Here is a 20,000-nt window from a genome sequence, read left to right as displayed (position 1 = left end):
CACACTACCCGCCACCACCACAAAGTGTTTTATCTCTTGTACTTGCTTCGCGTAATGTTTGTAGAAGACACTGGATGATTTCCACCCAGTGTATGAGCGGAGTCTCTCAAAGTCTATATGTTGAAAGAAGTTCAATGAAGAAGCAACTTTCCTTGAATCGTGACACGCGGGTGTACTGTCAGGATCCGCTCTGCAAATAAAGTGGGTGAGCTTCGCTCTCAGTTGTCTTAAAGATAGGTTTGATCCTAAAGTTTCACCTCTGAAGAGCTGTCCTCCTTTGAAGTTTAAAGTTCTTCAAAGATAGACCTTAAGAGACTCTACTGGGCACAGAGAGACATCTTCCTTCAATGGGCAGATTCTCCAAGGACCCCACCTCTTGGTGGGTAGCTCATTCTTGGCAAGAAAGGCAGGATAGGGAAACAGGTTCAGTTCTCCTGAGTCCAGGAACTGAATATGGGCTTCGTTTCTAGATAAGGCCACTATTTCACTAACTCTAGCCTATTGCAAACAGAAAAATGACTTTCTGTGTTAAATCCTTTACAGTACAGTCCTCATTGTCCAGGTTCGAAGCATAGTGCAAGACTTTGTCCAAAGACCACGTGATGGGCTTTGGTGGGGCTGCAGGCATGAGTCTAGCGCATGCTTTCGGGATCTTATTAAACATTTCACTTGAGAGGTCCACTCAAAAGCGTACAGAAGTGGTCAAGCCAGGGCCGATTTACAAGAAATAATTGTAATAGAGGCCAGGCCTTGTTCGTGGAGGTGTATGGAGAATGCAAGACAGAAACTATTGATATTTCTGTCGGTTTCCTTGCTTTCACAAAGGTCCCTCATTTCTTCCATGACGATTCGTATTGCCTCCTAGTCGAACATGACTTGTACTCCTCGATGAAGTCAACTTTATCCTTTGAGATTCCGAACTTTTTGTTCGCTGCTAAGGCGATAAAATCATGAGGTGTAGGTAGCTGGTTCTCAAGGATGAAGCGTAGACAGTCGTCTTCTGGACCAGTTGAGACAGCACTGGATTCGGCAGTGGAAACAGCTTCAGCTTCAGCTTCAACTCTAGGACTAGAGAAAACCAATAGCTCTTGGGCCACTTGGGGGCTACTACTGCTGCTGTCCTCTCTGAATGATCTTAGCTTTCCCTCTAAATGATCTTAGCTTGTCGAGGACTCTTAGCAGGAGATTGGTTGGTGGAAACAGGTAAATGCGATTCCACCTGTTCCACTCTAGGGACATGGCATCCATCGCTTCTGCTTGAGGGTCCAAGTAAGGGGCTACATAACGAGATAGTTTCTTGTTGTTGCTCGTTGCGAAAAGGTTGATTTGCAGTTCTGGGACTTTTTCCGAGATGGAGAATGAGTCTGCGTCTAGGAACCATTCTGTCTCTATGGGCTTTCGCCTGGATAGAGCGTCCGCCGTCACATTGCGGATCCCTTGTAAGTGAACTGCTGACAAGTGCCATCCCTTCTTCCTTGCCAGGTAGAAGATGGCTAACATCACATGGTTGATGAGGGGTGATCTCGAGCCTTGTCTATTTATAGACATTTTACTATCCGTTCGTTGTTCAGGACCAACCTGATGTGGATTGATCTGCAAGGGGATAGTCTCTTCTACGTCAGGAATACTGCCATAGCTTCCAAAATGTTGATATGAAATACTTTGAACTAGCGCGACCAATGCCCTTGCACCTTCCTGTCGTGAGAATGACCTCCCCATCCTTCCAAAGAGGCATCCGTCTGTATCACCACTGATGGTTGTAGTGGTTGCAGGGGAATTATCCGCGCTAGACTCTTGGCTGTTGACCACGGCTTCAATTGGGTGCGCAGCAAGGTCAGGGTCAACCTTTGTTGATCTCTTCGAGCATTTGATGCGTATTTCCTTCAGATTCCTGACGCATCTTTCAAACGTGCCTTTAGCACTGGGTCTGTCACTGCTGCAAACTGAAGAGAGCCCAATACTTTTTCCTGTTGGCATCTTGAAATTCTCTTGTGATGGATTAGTCTCCTGACAGATCCTGCTATTTCTCTCTTCTTCTTGGATGGAATGGAGAGGTAGTGTAACTTCAAGTTTTATTGGATTCCTAACCAATGGAACTGTTGAGCTGGAGTGAGACGAGATTTCTTGCGGTTGATCTTGAAGCCCAGGTATTCCAAAAACTGGATCACCTTTTGGGCTGCCTTCAGACAAGTAATCTTAGATGCTGCCCATACCAACCAGTTGTCTAAATATGCTACCACTTGAACACCTTTGGTGCGTAGCTGTTGGACGATTGTGTCTGCTAGCTTTGTGAATATCCTTGGGGCTGTGTTCAGTCCGAAGGGCATTGCTCTAAAGACAAACTACTTCTTCTGTAGTCTGAATCCTAGGTAGGAGGAGAAAAGGCAACTCATCGGGAGATGCCAGTAAGCATCTGCTAGGTCTATTGAGACCGTGTACGCCCCTTTTGGCAGAAGGGTCCTTATGTGTTGCAAAGTAAGCATCCGAAATTTGTTGTTCTCGATGAACTTGTTGAGTGGAGACAAGTCTAGAATGACTCTGAGTTTGTCTGAGTCTTTCTTGGGAACACAAAACAGCCTTCCCTGGAATTTGATGGACTTTGCCTTCTTTATCACCTTCTTATTCAAGAGTTCTGAGATATATTCTTCCAACAAGAGGGTGATGTGTTGGAAGAATTCTGGAAAGCGGGGTGGAATTCTGCTCCATTTCCACCCGAGTCCATTCGTGATTAGGCTGTGGGCCCAGGGATCAAATGTCCAGCGATCCCAAAAGTGATGGAGTCTGCCCCCTACCTCAAACCGCTCATTGCTTGGGGGGTCCTGCGGATTTGCCTCTGCAACCACGTCCTCCTCGGCCCCGAGAGAAGTTACCTCCAGGGGAACTTCTCTTAGGAACTTTTCCTTTCTGGCTGGGGCGAAAGGAAGTCGACTGCTTCTCAAAGGTGGGGTTGAAGACTGGTGATTGGGTTACCAGCGCTGTTGAGGGACCATCTGGAAGGTGGTCTGAGGCATTGTCGTCATGGTCATGGCGGGGATTTGTGCCGGTCTTCGTGGTCTCCTTGCCCTCTTGTTCTTGGGTTGGGGACATCCTTCCGTAGATTTCCTCTTCGATGACATACCCCACTTTTGGAGAAGGTTCCTGTTCTCCGTTGCTGACCTCGCAATGACCTCTTGGACCAGATCCTGTGGGTAGAGGTCTTTACCCCGCATGCTCGAGGTAATCGGCTTCCTTGGTTCGTGCCAGATGGTTGCTAAGGCCAGGACGAACTCTCTGCAAGCTCTCCTTGCTCTGAGGAAAGCGTAAAGGTTTTTCACAAGGGTACCCATATGAGACTTGGCCAGAAAGAGGAAGATTTCTGGGGCCTTGTGTTGGCTTGCGCTTAGTTCCAAGCAGTTCTGATGAGAGAGAGAGGCCGCAAGTCTCTCCTTTGACTCCTGTTCCTTCCTCAGAAGATGGTCTGGCAACTTAGGAAGGTTCTCGTTAAACTGCTGTCCTGCGATCTCCGGATCTAGTTTGGAGACAGAGAAGGTTGGGTGGACATCCTTCCACTTTTCTTCGCAGGTAGGCAGTGCGAGAAAGAATGGCTTGCCTTCTTCAAGAGTCGGGTAGGGTTTTTCCTCGTCGGCAGCCTTGACGGCAAAGTCTAGTGCCTTCTCCGAAAAGGGAAATGAGATAAAGGAAGGTGCAAGAAAGGTGGGGTGCTTCTTGCTCAGTGCTGAGACTTTGGAATTAGTATATCCGGCTTCCTTCAGGGTCTTTAGGAGGATGGCCTGGGCCTTATCGTGTTCAAACACGATGACCTCCTTAGGGACCGTTTCTTCTCGGGCTGCATTTTCGTCCCGTAATCTCATATAGCACTCGGGATAAGAGGAGAAGTTAGGCCAGATCTCAAGATCTTCAATCTGTCTGGCCCCCAACTTCTCAGAAACGAACAGTTTCCCATCCATCATAGGCATATGCTCCGCGTACCTCCAGGGATTAGATTCAGAGCAATGAGGGAGATCGGACACCCTAAGAGGCTTCTTAGAAGTGCCCCTGGTGGTTCAGAGACGGTCAATCTTCTCGTGCATCAGCCTTTGCTGCTTCCTGAACGATTCCTGCATCGTTTTTTGTTCTTATTGGAACGACTCCATCATGCGTCTTAGAGATGTTAGAATCTCTTCACCAGCATTAGCCTGAGCAACAGGTTTGGAGTTGGAGCAGAAGACATTGAAGGCAGTGGCTGGTATGCGGCCACGGCAAACTGGGGATTGTCTGTCGTCGTAAAGAGGAATTCTTCTTCCTCCACTTGGGGAGGATCCTCGTACTCTTCAGGGATACCTTGCAGCAGGTCCTGTTCAGTGTCGGAAGACAATTCTGACATCCTCTCTTGATGGATGTCCATGGCCTCTAGGGCCTTGTTGATGTCCGAGTCAACCTTCAGCCGGATGAAGGGGGACCGAAGCTGTTCCTGGGACACCACCGCATCCAGCAGAGCCTTGGGGAACAGTAGGCACCTCAGGAAGTCTTTGGGTAGGTATGGTCCTGTGGAGTTCTTCTGGAACCACCTTACCCATTTGCGAAGGGTGTCCCTCGCTGTATCCCTAGCCTCTAGGGTAGCTAGGGGGGCTTCACCGAAGCCGTTGGCCAGCAGGGTTGAGCAGATGGTGCAACCCTTCGGGTCCCAATACTTCAGGACTCCTGTGACGATACAGCAGGTGGCACGAGTCCTGCACATCGTGTGGCCACAGAAGTCCTTCCCCTTGGGGTTGCAGAACATCGCTCCGCACCTCTCCATAGGGTCATCCTGTAAAGGGAAAATACTTATATGAGTATTTTTGTTTTTTATATCAGTGATATAAAAGCATACAGTTTGTAATAATAATAGTAATCACTATTGCATATGGTAGCTTAGGATAGTAAGCTTGAAAGGAAATAGAAAAGACACATATCTGAATTTCCTCTCCCAGGCTATTGCCAAGACCTCTGTCAGTATTAATATTCAGTTTCCCTGATAGGGAGGATACAAGGTAGAGAAACTCTACAGACTAGAGTTAGAGTTAGTAAGTAGTTTATACTAACATTAATCACCTGTAGTACTGTATTAATACCGTTCAGGTATTGTAAGTCCCCGATGATCAAGGAAAACCATCTAGGTGTTGAAGGATTACTCAACCTCAACAAAATATCATGGTCTCTACAATCGTCTGCGATAGGGAACACAGAATATGTTAGAAAACATATGTACTATTGTATAGTTATATACAGTAGTCTGCCGGCAGATACTGCCGGTTCTGGGTTAGTACCTGACGGTGCTAACCGAAAGAAAGAGACAAAGATTAATGAAGGAGAATTTCCTACTATTATGAATGGACATAGCAGCGGGAAGTGTAGGAGGACTATAAGTCCGCCTACTGTCTCCAACTAGAATGAAAGTTCCAATGGAAGGGGAAAGAATCTATCAGATTCTGGCTTCCACCCATCTACAAACTAGCCTGTCGCCGGCAATGGAGTCGGCGGCTAGGAATGAGGATGGCAACTCAAGAGAGAGCTGAGGACTTTCCAAATATGTTAAGTTTCCTGCCGGAAGCCGTCAGAAGTCGTCTCAGTCCTCCCCCAATCTTATCAACTTCCTATGAAGGAAGGGAAGTTAGGGGGAAAGGTTAGACGAAGGAACTAACTGCCACCGGAAGGAGACGTGCCGGTAACGCAATCATCCTAGCATGTCGGGGGTGATTGTCAGAATACCGGTGAAAGAATCTTGTGACAACACGCCATCACGAAAGGACAGGAGGGAGGGGTTGAGGGTCTTACAGTTCATTGTTATAAGAGGTGGCGGCAGGTTATGTCGTCTTCCTCAAAACAATGAGCTGGGAAGCATGGCTTCCTGCAAGACAAGGGCAACCTGAGTATGTCACTATCTGATTCAAAGCCTGAGGCAGGAAGAACATCATTCTACTCAACGGCGATGAAGTGAAACAATGACTGCCGCCTATGATGCTGGCGTCACTAAGGGAGGGAAGAAGGGTTTAGTCTCTTCTCTCAGAGAGAGAACAATTATCGTAACATGTCTATAGATTCTAGAGAATATCACATCTCATCAGAATCGAGAAGAAACGATAAGGGTGAGGCTAAACAGGGGGAATTACTTTACTAACGTATATTTGAGCAAGAGTAACCTTGCTCCGGTAGGAGCCCCAACAAAGGTAATCGGTACCACCAGGGTTCCAGCACGAATACGTTAAGTAAAGCCACATAATAGAAAAAGGATAAATTTCATGTATGCAATATCACCTCTTATATATCTTCCCTAACTAGCTAATATAATAGCATAAAACCTGGAAGTGTCACCCTACTATCTAAATAATATGCAAGAATATAACGGGCGGCAGCAGTCGTAAAATGGCTGCCTCCGGTCTCGGCAAGGCTCACCCAAACACACTTAAATTATTGATTTTAACTGTGAAAAGGGAGACCAAAATTACTGTCAGGAAAGAATTAATACTCAAGTTTCCAAATGACGAGGATGCAGGAGATTGCATGATGAAAATTAAGGTCCAAACCTTGAAAAAACACCGGGCTAAGGGAGAGCACAACACTCTTAGCGGGCTACAAGAATAGGAATGGCGTCGCGATAGTAGTAGGGAAGGAGATTCACCGGGTACCTAGAACAGCACCCCTTTCTTTTGCCACTCCTCCCCCTTACATCTAAGCATTAAATCTATTCGGGGTGAAGATTGCCATGTGACGTATCTAGAATACGTCCCCCAATATTATCCGATATCCTTTATTGGATACTCGTGCCAGGAGTTGGGATCCTGGAGACCTTTGGTTTAATTCTCTGTGAGTATCACTGTAGCAAATATCCCTTAGAAGGCTACCAATAGGAACCCTTCCATCAGCACAACATTGCCTGAGCCCAAAAATCTTCTTAAAATCAAATTATATATCTGTTACATTATTATCTATATTAATAAAGAAGTTACTGATGAATAACAAAAGACTAATTTTTAAATAAATGTTAGATTCATGAAATTGTTTCCTTTCGCCTATACTACTACTACTACTACTACCATGATGATGGTGATGATGATGATGATTAACACAACTTGGATGGGGAATATAGGAAAAAAGAAATAAAGGAAGGGTACAAATATATGATATAAAACTAGCAAGAAGGTAAATAGCTATTGTATCATAAAAGAAATGTGGTAAAAAAAAAAACTAATAACAATAAAAAACAGAAAGCATGTTGGTCTGGCAACAAAAATAATAAAATTACCATTACAAGTGACAGTATAAAAAAAAATAGAGAAGAGAAGATAATCTTTTAATAGGTCGTGGATTCCCAAAAGAGATTACAAGAATTTAGTGGGCTGAGAAAGTATGCTAAGAAATAAAAAATATAGCTATGTGTGCTTTTGTCTTTAATTATACCTTGACCTTCTTCCTAATTTGATAGACTAGTTAGGGTGTTAGTCAAATGTGTCTTAGCAATGTTCACTTGGTGCAGGTGGTGATGTCTATAATATATAGTTGAAATAGCAACTAACACAACATTACTAAACAAATCTCTATTCCTGACCTTATTTTTTGTTGCTCTTCAATCTGAGTTAAAAAATCCTTTCTAGCCTTTTCAGCCTCTTCTTCAGCTTCCAACCTTCTAAGAATTGCCTCAGCTTCTATTTCTAGAGCATCTCGACTTTCCCTGTCAGGCAAGTGAAAGCTATGCTCACTAATATATCCAACACTGAAATACAATTGAAAATTAATACCAACACTCATCTATAAAAAAATATAAATCAAACATGCATCTGTTTTTATGCCCTTTGGGGAAATTACCACATGACTTTCCTACCTTGTAATTTTAAAAACCTTGTGATAAAAGACATATAAAATAACAGGCAATGATAAAAGTTCCAAAATCTATGGATTCCACTTCTTACTCATGTCTTCGCTGAGGTTTGTAGCCCTTTTGTTCACGAACTTCAATTATCTTATCTCTAACATCATTTTCAGAGTACTTTTTCTGTGAAGTGGCATCTACATATTCTCCAATTGCAATCTTGCTAGAAAAGCTGAAGTTGTCCCTGGATACTTCTGTAATACCATTCTTTTCCAAGTACTGAAATGTAAAAAAATATTGCTTTTTTATCAGTCAATAAGAAAAGAACATATGTGGGAATGACATTTCCTTATTATTAAAGTGATATACAGTATATCCATACAAATACAACTAATAAATACAAAGGTTACATATCAAATAGGAGTATGAAGTAATGCTGTGATATAAATGATGCTAACTTGAAATCTTGAATTTTTGTAATTTTCCTATTCAAAAAATTCAGTTCTCAGAAGAGTCCTTAAAATATAAGCTAAAAAAGCTCTTCCAGTTTTCATCCTGATGAAAGTAAAAGCTAATGCTGATATTTCTTTGCAATATTTTCTTCTATATCTGCTATTTGGTATTACTTTTGTATTTTGTCTGTTAATTTGAATTGAGTGTGCAAATAAAATCAAAACATTTAACTAGGCTAATACATTTCAATAATGTCCCTCGAATATGAATGTTTGGGAAGAATCTAATTTCTAAAATAAAATTGTTTACCGAGTATTCAAATATTACCTAAAATTTATTGCTAAATTTTAATTGATGGAAAAATGTTACCTTGATAATGGAAAATTTACCTTCTTTAATTAAGTTTGTTAGTAGCTCCAGTGAGAGGGAGAGTCATGATAGGGATCCAGCGGTTCTCACCTTACATTTAAACAAACCAATCTTTTTAGGTCAGTAATATAATCAACTAATAGGAAAAATACTACTCAAATGGGGAGGAGAGGTGTTGGGCTCTTCCATTTTCATGAATTCCAGGTGAGAATTAAAAATACATAATTTGATTCTCACTCCATGTTCATTGATGATTTCCAAACTAACAGGATGGGGAGTTGGTAATAATCATTAGGATCAAAGAAATATCTGTTGTCTTCTTACATCTAAACACTTATTGGTTTTCATAAAGAGTACAAATACCTTTCTTTACTAAAGCACGAGAATAAAGGAGATAGACACTAGCTTCAGACAATACCACATACTAACACACTACATGAGTCGATTCCAAATAATCTTCACTTTCCCATAACAAAAAAATTTTCATTCACCTAAAAAAAATCAATCTAACTATAGTATTAAGTCAACATCCTGTTCTCATCACAGGACTACTGAAAAAACTTTCCTTAAACACATATCTGTATACTCTCAAAGAAACTTTAAGCAAAGTTGAAAGAAGTAGCCATTCTCGACATGTGTCTTGGCATGCAAAAAGGGTATAGAGGTTTCATATAGTTCACTGTGGCATCATCGGTGAGTTTCTTCATAACAAAAAAAAAAAAAAAAAAAAAAAAAAAAAAAAAAAAAACTTTCTAAAGGTCTTGTATTGTTACTGATTTTTAAATATTTCTTATTTTTTATTCATTACTTATAAAGACAATACTTTATTTTCTATTCCCTTATTTCCTTTCCTTACAGGGTAACTTCCCCTGTTGGAGACCTTGGGATTGTTTTATGATCATGATCATGATGATGATGATGATGATGATTCCACAAAAATTATTTAGAAATGAACCTGTACTCAGTTTGGTGACCTCCTAATATTCAGATGAGAAAGAATCTAAAGCTCCACCAGTAAGAAATACACTTGCTTTGATAAATCTTGCAACTCTAATTCTCATGGCAAATACAGAAACTATTGGAAATAAAGTCTTGATATTCAAGTTTCTGAAAGAAATATTCTCTATAGATTCAAACTGTTCTCCATATGTTAATTTTTCTAAAATCATCTAAATCAAATTATTATGGATTTATTGTAGTGCTTTCTCAATAAAAAAAAAAAAAAAAAGGACTTGATGGTGTTCTTGATAATATATTCAACGAAAACTCCATGCCTAGGAAGTAGGCTGGCTAGAGCACCAGCCACCCGTTGAAATAATACCGCTAGAATTATTGGGTCCTTTGACTGGCCAGACAGTATTACATTGGATCCCTCTCCAAGGTTACGGGTCATTTTGTCTTTGCCTACACATATATCGAATAGTCTGGGCTATTCTTTCCAAATTCTCCTGTCCTCATAAACCTTATAACACAGAGTTTACCAAACACTTCTTCTTTGCTCAAGGGATTAATTACTGCACTGTAATTGTTCAATGGCTACTTTCCTCTCGGTAAGGGTACAAGAGATTCTTTAGCTACGGTAAGCAGCTCTTCTATGAGAAAGACACTCCCAATTCAAACCATTGTTCTCTAGTCTTGGGTAGTGTCAAAGCCTCTGTACCATGGTCTTCCACTATCTTGGGTTAAAGTTCTCTTGCTTGAGGGTACACTCGGGCACACCATTCTATCTTCTTTTTTATTCACCTCCTCTTGTATTTTTTTTTTTTTAAATGGTGTGTTGGGCAGGCTTAATAGACGGGCCATGGATGCCTGGTGGTTTATGAAGAGGTTGTCTTTTCCTTATCTGATTCTTTTTCTTGAGGGTACATTCGGGCACACTTATTGTATCTTATTTCTTTTCCTATTTTTTAAGTTTTTACAGTTTATATAGGATAGATCTATTTTATTGTTTTTATTTGTTTTTAACCCTGGATAGGTGTGGTGGGTCTTATACAACCCGAGGTTAAGAAAAAAACACGTTTTTTTGCCATAATTTTTCATCCCTATTGGTTGTGAGTGATATCGACCTGCGAGACCTCAGTTCAGTGTGCGCAGCACTCGGGCGAGGATGCATTTCATCCCAGCTCTTTTCCTTGTGTTATTTCTGAGATACCCTCAGGTCAAGCTCAACCCATCAATACTATTAAGGTAAGTTGTGTAGTATCAAATTTTTATATAATTATCGAATGTGCAGTAGTGTTTAGGAGTGTATAAAAATGTTATTTTTATAATAAAATAAATTTTTGATTATATAAGCTGCAACTCTGTTGCTCGACAGAAAACTCTACGTTAAAAATCCGCCAGCGATCGCTATGCAGGTAGGGGGTGTACTTCAACAGCGCCATCTGTCGTGCAGGTACTCAGTACTCAATGTAAACAAAGATCTCAATTTTCTCCTCGGTCCACTGCGTCTCTATTGGGGAGGAAGGGAGGGTCCTTTAATATATAATCACCGGGTAAGTATATTCAAAAATTTATTTTATTATAAAAATAACATTTTTCAATATTTAACTTAGCCGGTGATTATATAAGCTGATTCACACCCAGGGGGGTGGGTAGAGACCAGCAATAAATGTTTACATTATTATGAGCTTAGGATTTTTTATTTCATTTTAGCAGTTATCAAAATAACAAACTTAAAATAAATAAGTACCTGGTAAGGAAGTCGACTTGAATAATTACTCTGCCTTTTTAAGTACGTCTTCCTTACGGAGCCTCGCGATCCTCTTAGGATGCTGAGCGACCCCTAGGAGCTGAAGTATCAAGGGTTGCAACCCATACAACAGGACCTCATCAAAACCTCTAATCTAGGCGCTTCTCAAGAAATGACTTTGACCACCCGCCAAATCAAGTAGGATGCGAAAGGCTTCTTAGCCTTCCGGACAACCCAAAAACAATAATAAAACATTTCAAGAGAAAGATTAAAAAGGTTATGGAATTAGGGAATTGTAGTGGTTGAGCCCTCACCCACTACTGCACTCGTTGCTACGAATGGTTCCAGAGTGTAGCAGTTCTCGTAAAGAGACTGGACATTCTTAAGATAAAAAGACGCGAACACTGACTTGCTTTTCCAATAGGTTGCGTCGATTATACTTTGCAGAGATCTATTTTGTTTAAAGGCCACGGAAGTTGCGACAGCTCTAACTTCGTGTGTCCTTACCTTCAGCAAAGCTTGGTCTTCCTCATTCAGATGGGAATGAGCTTCTCGTATTAACAGTCTGATAAAATAGGATAAAGCATTCTTTGACATAGGCAAAGATGGTTTCTTAACTGAACACCATAAAGCTTCAGACGGGCCTCGTAAAGGTTTAGTTCGTTTTAAATAGAACTTAAGAGCTCATACAGGGCATAAGACTCTTTCTAGTTCATTTCCAACCATACGATAAGTTTGGAATATCGAACGATATTGGCCAAGGCCGAGAAGGCAGCTCGTTTTTGGCTAGAAAACCAAGTTGTAGAACATGTAGCCGTTTCGGATGAGAATCCGATGTTCTTGCTGAAGGCATGAATCTCACTGACTCTTTTAGCTGTGGCTAAGCATACCAGGAAAAGAGTCTTTAAGGTGAGATCTTTCAGGGAGGCTGATTGTAGCGGTTCGAACCTGTCTGACATAAGGAATCTTAGTACCACGTCTAAATTCCAACCAGGTGTAACCAAACGACGCTCCTTCGTGGTCTCAAAAGACTTAAGGAGGTCCTGTAGATCTTTATTGTTGGAAAGATCTAAGCCTCTGTGACGGAAGACTGATGCCAACATGCTTCTGTAACCCTTAATAGTGGGAGCTGAAAGAGATCGTTCTTTCCTCAGATATAAGAGGAAGTCAGCTATTTGAGTTACAGAGGTACTGGTCGAGGATACGGATACTGACTTGCACCAGTTTCGGAAGATTTCCCACTTCGATTGGTAGACTCTAAGGGTGGATGTTCTCCTTGCTCTAGCAATCGCTCTGGCTGCCTCCTTCGAAAAGCCTCTAGCTCTCGAGAGTCTTTCGATAGTCTGAAGGCAGTCAGACGAAGAGCGTGGAGGCCTAGGTGTACCTTCTTTACGTGTGGCTGACGTAGAAGGTCCACCCTTAGGGGAAGTGTTCTGGGAACGTCTACTAGCCATCGAAGTACCTCGGTGAACCATTCTCTCGCGGGCCAGAGGGAAGCAACTAGCGTCAACCTTGTCCCTTCGTGAGAGGCGAACTTCTGCAGTACCTTGTTGACAATCTTGAACGGAGGGAATGCATATAGATCTAGATGTGACCAATCTAGGAGAAAGGCATCTATATGAACTGCTGCTGGGTCCGGGATTGGTGAGCAAAATATTGGGAGCCTCTTGGTCATCGAGGTTGCGAAGAGATCTATGGTTGGCTGGCCCCAGGTGGCCCAAAGTCTCTTGCATACATCCTTGTGGAGGGTCCATTCTGTTGGAATTATTTGTCACTTCCGACTGAGACAATCTGCCATGACATTCAAGTTGCCTTGGATGAACCTCGTTACTAGTGATATGTCTAGACCTTTTGACCAGGTGAGGAGGTCCCTTGCGATCTCGTACAACGTCAGAGAGTAGGTCCCTCCTTGCTTGGAGATGTACGCCAAAGCCGTGGTGTTGTCCGAGTTCACCTCCACCACTTTGCCTTGAAGGAGAGACCTGAAGCTTTTCCAGGCCAGACGTACTGCCAGTAGCTCCTTGCAGTTGAAATGCATTGTCCTTTGACTCGAGTTCCATATTCCCGAGCATTCCCGACCGTCTAATGTCGCACCCCAGCCTACGTCCGATGCGTCCGAGAAGAGAACGTGGTTGGGAGTCTGAACAGTCAGGGGAAGACCCTCTCTTAGGTTGATATAGTCCTTTCACCAAGTCAGACAAGACTTTATCTTTTCGGAAACCGGGATCGAGACCGCTTCTAGCGTCTTGTCCTTTTTCCAGTGAAAAGCTAGATGGTATAGAAGAGGACGGAGGTGTAGTCTTCCTAGTGACACAAATTGATCCACGGATGACAGCGTCCCTACCAGACTCATCCACAGCCTGACTGAGCAGCGTTCCTTCTTCAGCATCTTCTGGATGGAGCAGGGCTGGGGGCTGATCGTCTTGTTCAGCAACGTCCTCATCAGAGGGTTCCTCATCCGAAACTGATGAGGAAACGGCAACGGAGTGGGCAACGTCTGACTCGCTGAATCCGGTCGCATTGGTGGATGCGTGACGGAGCCGGACGCAATATCATGGAACTGCTGCACAGTCTGTGAACTGTCAACAACCATGGGTGCGCGAGGAAGCACAGCGTCAACCCGAAACTGTCTAGACCGTCTGGGTTGTGCAGTCAACACCCTACCGGGTTGCTGAGGTTGACGCACTGCGTCACAACAAGTCACCTCTGCTGGTTGTTGAACGTCCTGAACGTCAACAACCACCTCCGAGCGTCGCTTAACGTCAACGTGCGGCTGGCAACCCACACTGGGTCGCATCGGTGGAGGAACCACCTCAACTGGCAGACGCGAGTAGGTTACCTCAGCGTCAACAGGGCGCACAACCGACCGGTTGGAAGGTTGTTGGCCAGAAGGTTCTTCTCCGCATTTAAGTCCTCTATCAAGGATGCAAGCTTGGACTGCATGTCTTGCAGCAAAGCCCATTTTAGGGTCTACGGGAGCAGGTGTGGCAACAGACGGGGTTAGCGACTGAGGCGGAACCGTTTACCATCCCTGAAAGCCTTGTTATGCGTGACATAATAGTACAGCAAAACTTCAAAGGCTCGACAACAGCTGAGAAGTTGACCTGTAAACAACTTGGAGCGTCTCCTGGCTAGGCGCCAGGGAGAGTCTACCAGAATTGAGAAGTCTATCTGGGCAGAGGCATGAACTCCCAAGCCGAGAACTTCTCTCGTGTCATATCAGACTCTCGCTCTATAAACCAGTTTAAAAGAAGGGAAAGCAAAGGCTGTATCCCCCAAACTCCTCCTGGTGAAAAACCAGTCGCCTAGCCAACGTAACGCTCTCTAGGAGAGCGAGAGAGCACTAGCTTAAAAACAACGGCTTCGAAGTAGCTAGGCCTAGTGTAAGCTCTGACGTTTAGGCGAACGAGGAGCAGCAGTTACAAGATCCGGACGAAGATCCTTAAAAAAATCATCATGATTTAATTAAAGTCCATAGGAGGCTAAGCAGCTTAAGGCTCCTCTCCATCTGACAGAGTCCTCAAGGGAATATCAGTAGGAGGGAGAACAGCAACTTCCTCATCTACAGGAACCTTGTCCGATAAAAGCTGAGTCTCTCACTGGTGCATTAGTAGCGGACCAGAACGCAACGTCATGTAACTGCTTGACAGTCTGTGAACTGTCAACAACTGAACTGTCAACCACAACAGGTGCGTGAGGACGTACAGCGTCCACTCGAGACTGCTTTGACTGCCTAGACTGAGCAGTCAAAACAACTCTAGAATGCGGAGGTTGACGCACAGCGTCAAAACAAGTCAACTCCGATTGGTAGTGAACGTCTAGAACGTCAACAGGAGCATCAGCCAGTGGCCTAACGTCCAAATGCGGCTGAAAAACCACACGAGACCGCATCGAGTGTGGTTCTAAACAACCTGACTGACGTGACTAAGCTACGCCAACGTCAACAGTAAGCACAAAGGAACGTTAGGTTGGCTGAAAGCCAGGATATCGATGAGATAAACGGCTAGACTCAACGGACTAATCGGCAGAATAGTCTTCCATAAGGGAGGCAAGCATATACTGCATGTTTTGCCATACAACCCCTTAAGGATCAACGGAAATGGTTGTGGTAATAGACGAGGGTAACGTCTGTGACCGCAACACTTTGCCTACAAAAAAAGACTTTCGGAGTCTGTGTTACGCTTTTGTAAGGCGGCGAGCAGTTATCCGATGACTGCATAGGGTCAGAGCTGTCCTAATGGCTGTAACCAGGACGCTGGACCTGTCCTGAAAGGACTGACTTTCGCTTAAGGGCTTCGAAACCTTGTGACAGGTTTCTTATGCGAAAAGCCTACGGATGGCGAGGAGAAACAACGTCTCTCTCGTCTTATGGTAGGGGAGATCTTGGTAAGAAACACCCGATACCATAGAGGGAAAACGTCTGTTCGTTGGTCAAGGCCTCTCGAACCCATAAGTCTTTTGACATTACTTCTCCCCTGGGCTTGGGAGCTTGCAAGAGGTCCCGGACTAGGTGAACGACAGGCACGAACAGACGAACCCTCGGACGCAACACTGTAACACTTTGCGCCTCGGACGCAACACTGTAACACTTAGCGCATATCACTTTATCACTTCGATTTTCTGTTTTGCACTTATTTCTACCTGAAACACGCAATTCTACCCTTCATTAAAAGGTAGTAATTGCGAAATAAGTCGTATAATGCAAGCTCATAATACCAGCAAAAAACAGAAAACATATTTTAAGATAAAAAGAAAAATCAGTGGCTGGGAAAGAGACTAAACACTAGTTCATATAACTACGTTTTCAATCTCTCACCGCACATAGCCTGGGGACGAGAATAAAAACCTAAAAACGTTTTATCCTTCCTCCCCGTACAGAGACTAGGGACGAGAGTAACACGAGAACAACGTTACCCGCTTGAACGGAACGTTTTCTCTCCTCTCTCTCCCTCCGTCTCTATCTCTCTCTCTCTTTCTCTCTTGATTTCGCACCTAAGAGAAGAGCCCAATTATATATCGTCAAAAAAAACATGTTATTTGACTAAAGGAAAAAACTGAAAGGTTTTTCAAATAAAAAGTTCCTTTAAATTAGAATTTAAAACATTAAAGCTAAGAAAGAATGAACAAAACGTCAGAATCGATTTACTCTTACTGCAAAGTGAAACCGTGATACACTCTCTCTCTATCGTAACGATAGAGCGCATGTTGAACGTCCTGAACGTCAACAACTGCGTAGCATAAAAAACTAAACGTTAGTTCATCTTTGAAAACAGTACGAAGACTATCAAAGAAATTCTTTCATAAAATATTACATTTAAAAAGTTTTAAATTCTTTAAAAGCTAATTACGATACAAAGGGCTCAACATTGATTAACTTCGGTTCCAAGTTAGGACCGCCTACTATCAGGAAAGGTCGCATATAAACAAAACATTAAAATTTATTTTTATATGTTTATAATAAATGGAAAGTTAATCGAAGAGGCCTAATAAAGGCGGAAAGATATAAAATATATAGATCTATAACGTGATAAGATAATTACTAAAAGCCTAAACACACTTCCGTCTAAGGGAAGGGTCGGCCATTTAAAAGTGAAAGAAAGTCCATACTCTCTTTGTCACCATAATTAAATCTATCCAAAACGAGTTCAAGTTTTGAGATGAAGATAAAACACCTGCATAGCGAAAGCTCAAAACTAGAATAGTGTACTTCACCAAATAGTTGTGAAAACAAATCCAGTTAGCAACAGCGAATTAGTAGGTCTTGCCGGTAGCCCGACAGAGAGAAAATTGAGTTCTTTGTTTACATTGAGTACTGAGTACCTGCACGACAGATGGCGCTGTTGAAGTACACCCCCTACCTGCATAGCGATCGCTGGCGGATTTTTAACGTAGAGTTTTCTGTCGACCAACAGAGTTGCAGCTTATATAATCACCGGCTAAGTTAAATATTGAAAAAAGGAATGTTGTAAAGTGTTTGTGAATGTCTTCTACACCTTATGTTTTTATAAAATAGCTTATAATTTCTGTTTTTCCAAGTTTGTACCTTTATTATGATAATTATCTAATTTTTTTAATTGCCAAATAATCTATAAACTTCATTCTAGCTACCATAATATTTTTATGCAAATCCTCGAACAATTATATAAGTAAATGACTCGTTGATATTGACATATCTTTCTCCATTTCAGGTAGCAGATTTGACCTTCCAAGGTGGTGTGGTTGGTGGCCATTTTGTGAGAATATCCTACACAAGCTGGCATAGCTCTATGTGTTCCTCTTTTTAACAAAATTTCTGGTATTTTCATGCATAATAGAAATCTGACAAAATCCGAAGAAAAAAAAATAAATTCTCATTTTCATAAAACTAAATAATATCCAAGTGCAGATTCTTTTACACATTTTTGTTGTACAATAATAATACAATATCCTGTAAAAATTTCAGCCACTGTCATTTACCTACCCCAAAAAATGTTGAAAATAGGATAGATTTTTTAGCCAAAAAAAAATTACACTATTTTTCTCCCTTCAGAAAATGAATAAGTGCTTAAAATAGTTTTAGCTTATTTCCATATTTGGATTTTTGCAATGTCATTTTTTTGTAACCTTATTTTTTCTAATTTATTTGTAATAAATATTTTCTTGGACTTTACTTTCATTTACTTTTTTTATGAATAGAATATTCTTTGAAATTTCTTTAATAGTAAAAGGTTGTGAATTGCTTTGTAAATGAATTTTCTATGAATTTTTTTGAGACCTCGGGTCGAGGTCAACCCATCAATACCTAATTAAGGTGGTCAAATAACGATACCTATCTAGGGTCAGGGTCAGGATACCCTCCAAACACAAATATATTAATAAAAAAATACTTTACTTAGTAACTAAATATTTTCAGGGTACAGTTATACTACCATTGCCAATACTATATGAGCATAAAAACTCAATACGTATGTACTTTATCTGTCCATCAAGTGAATTGCGGTATTAATATTTTATCCAAGATTCCCCCTTTTTGCAAGTTAATACTCAAATATCATGTAAACTATGTACAATTTAGTTTTTCCAAAAAATCTCAAACAGATCAGAATATAAACAGATAAATAAATGAATAGCCGTGACGTCAAGCTGAATTTAGTTTGTATTTAAATTAAATTCTCTCTAGCGATATTTGTCACTTTATAAAAAAAGATTAATTACACAAGAAATGCAAAACACATACAGTATATGTTACCAAGTGTAGTTTCAAAATAATTAAATTATTTTTTGAATCTTTATAAATATTTGAAGCAGAAAAAAAGTTACTTATGAGTAATCGCGCTTCAAAGTTTTAAGTAACATGCGTGAACTTTTTATTACACCGTTCTTTGGTTATTGAAGTTATGATAGGTATTATTTTCGCATGCGACATTCTGACCAGTTATATATCGATATCAGATTTAATTTGACATTTGTTTATTGAAATATATCTCTCTCTCTCTCTCTCTCTCTCTCTCTCTCTCTCTCTCTCTCTCTCTCTCTATATATATATATATATATATATATATATATATATATGTTACCAAGTGTAGTTTCAAAATTATTAAATTATTTTTCGAATCTTTATAAATATTTGAAGCAGAAAAATAGTACCTTTTGAGTAATCGTGCCTCAAAGTTTTCAGTAACATGCGTGAACCTTTTCTTACACAGTTCTTTGGTTATTGACGTTATGATTGGTATTATTTTTGCATGCCACATTCTGATCAGTTATATATCAATATTAGATTTAATTTGTCATTGTTTATAGAAATAAATTGAAACATCCCCTCTCTCTCTGCTGCAAACTAGGCATAAATGCTGCGAACTCGAGGGTGTAAAATCCTTAAGAGAGGATCATATGAAGTTGGCAGAATGGTTCAGAAAATGGCAAATGCCTTTCAACTTTGGGAAATGTAAAGTTATGTGCATAGGTTTTTAAATATCAACAGAAAACAAGTAAAGAATTTGCTTATGACTTACAAAAGTTATACGAGAAAAATTCATAGAAAATAAGTAAAAGAATTTGCCTAACAACTACAAAAGATATATGAGAAAAATTCAATGCTGGGTAATGAAATAGCAAATGTGGACCAGGAGAAAAATTTTGGTATTATAATCAGCAAGGATTTGAAATTCACCAAAGACCATGAAAGCTGATAAGAAAGCACAAAATCTAATAGGCTACATAAAGAGACAATTTAAATACAGAAAACAAAACACTGTACTACAGCTATACACATCACTATTAAGACCCCATCTAGAATATGGAGTCCAATTCTGGGCTCCAAGTATTCAGAAGGATATAGATAGACTGGAAGCAGTACAAGCTAGGGTCAATAAACTAGTTCCAACACTAGGGCAATTTGGAAATAGACGGCTGATGGAATATTTGAACTTATTCTATCTACAAACACGACGACTTAGGGGATAGTTAATAGAGGCATTCAGAACTCTTGAAGGAATAACAAATCTAAATTACAACCATCTATACATGCTTAGCACAAATTAGTCTAGAGGTAACGGATACAAACTTGAATTGAAAAGATACAACACCACTCCATGTGGCAATTTCTTTACATATAAAATAGCAAATACTTGGAATAGACTTCCAGTGGATGTAGTAAACAGTAACATGGCAAACTAATTC

General features: G+C 41.1%; 1 protein-coding gene across 1 annotated transcript in view; it reads right to left on the bottom strand.

The window, feature by feature from the left end:
• tou (toutatis) overlaps positions 1-20,000 on the bottom strand; it is a 510,442-nt gene that overhangs the window by 262,007 nt on the left and 228,435 nt on the right. Inside the window, exons 17-18 of the mRNA XM_068348421.1 lie at positions 7,926-8,104; positions 7,565-7,729 (exon numbers count right to left, since the gene is read on the bottom strand). Coding sequence (XP_068204522.1) covers positions 7,565-7,729; positions 7,926-8,104 — 344 coding nt within the window. The remainder of the gene's footprint in view (positions 1-7,564; positions 7,730-7,925; positions 8,105-20,000) is intronic.

This window comes from Palaemon carinicauda, chromosome 2, assembly GCF_036898095.1.
Source record: "Palaemon carinicauda isolate YSFRI2023 chromosome 2, ASM3689809v2, whole genome shotgun sequence".
Classification (NCBI taxonomy): domain Eukaryota; kingdom Metazoa; phylum Arthropoda; class Malacostraca; order Decapoda; family Palaemonidae; genus Palaemon; species Palaemon carinicauda.
Note: the sequence above shows the minus strand (reverse complement) of the source record. Positions and strands in the feature narration are given on the sequence as shown.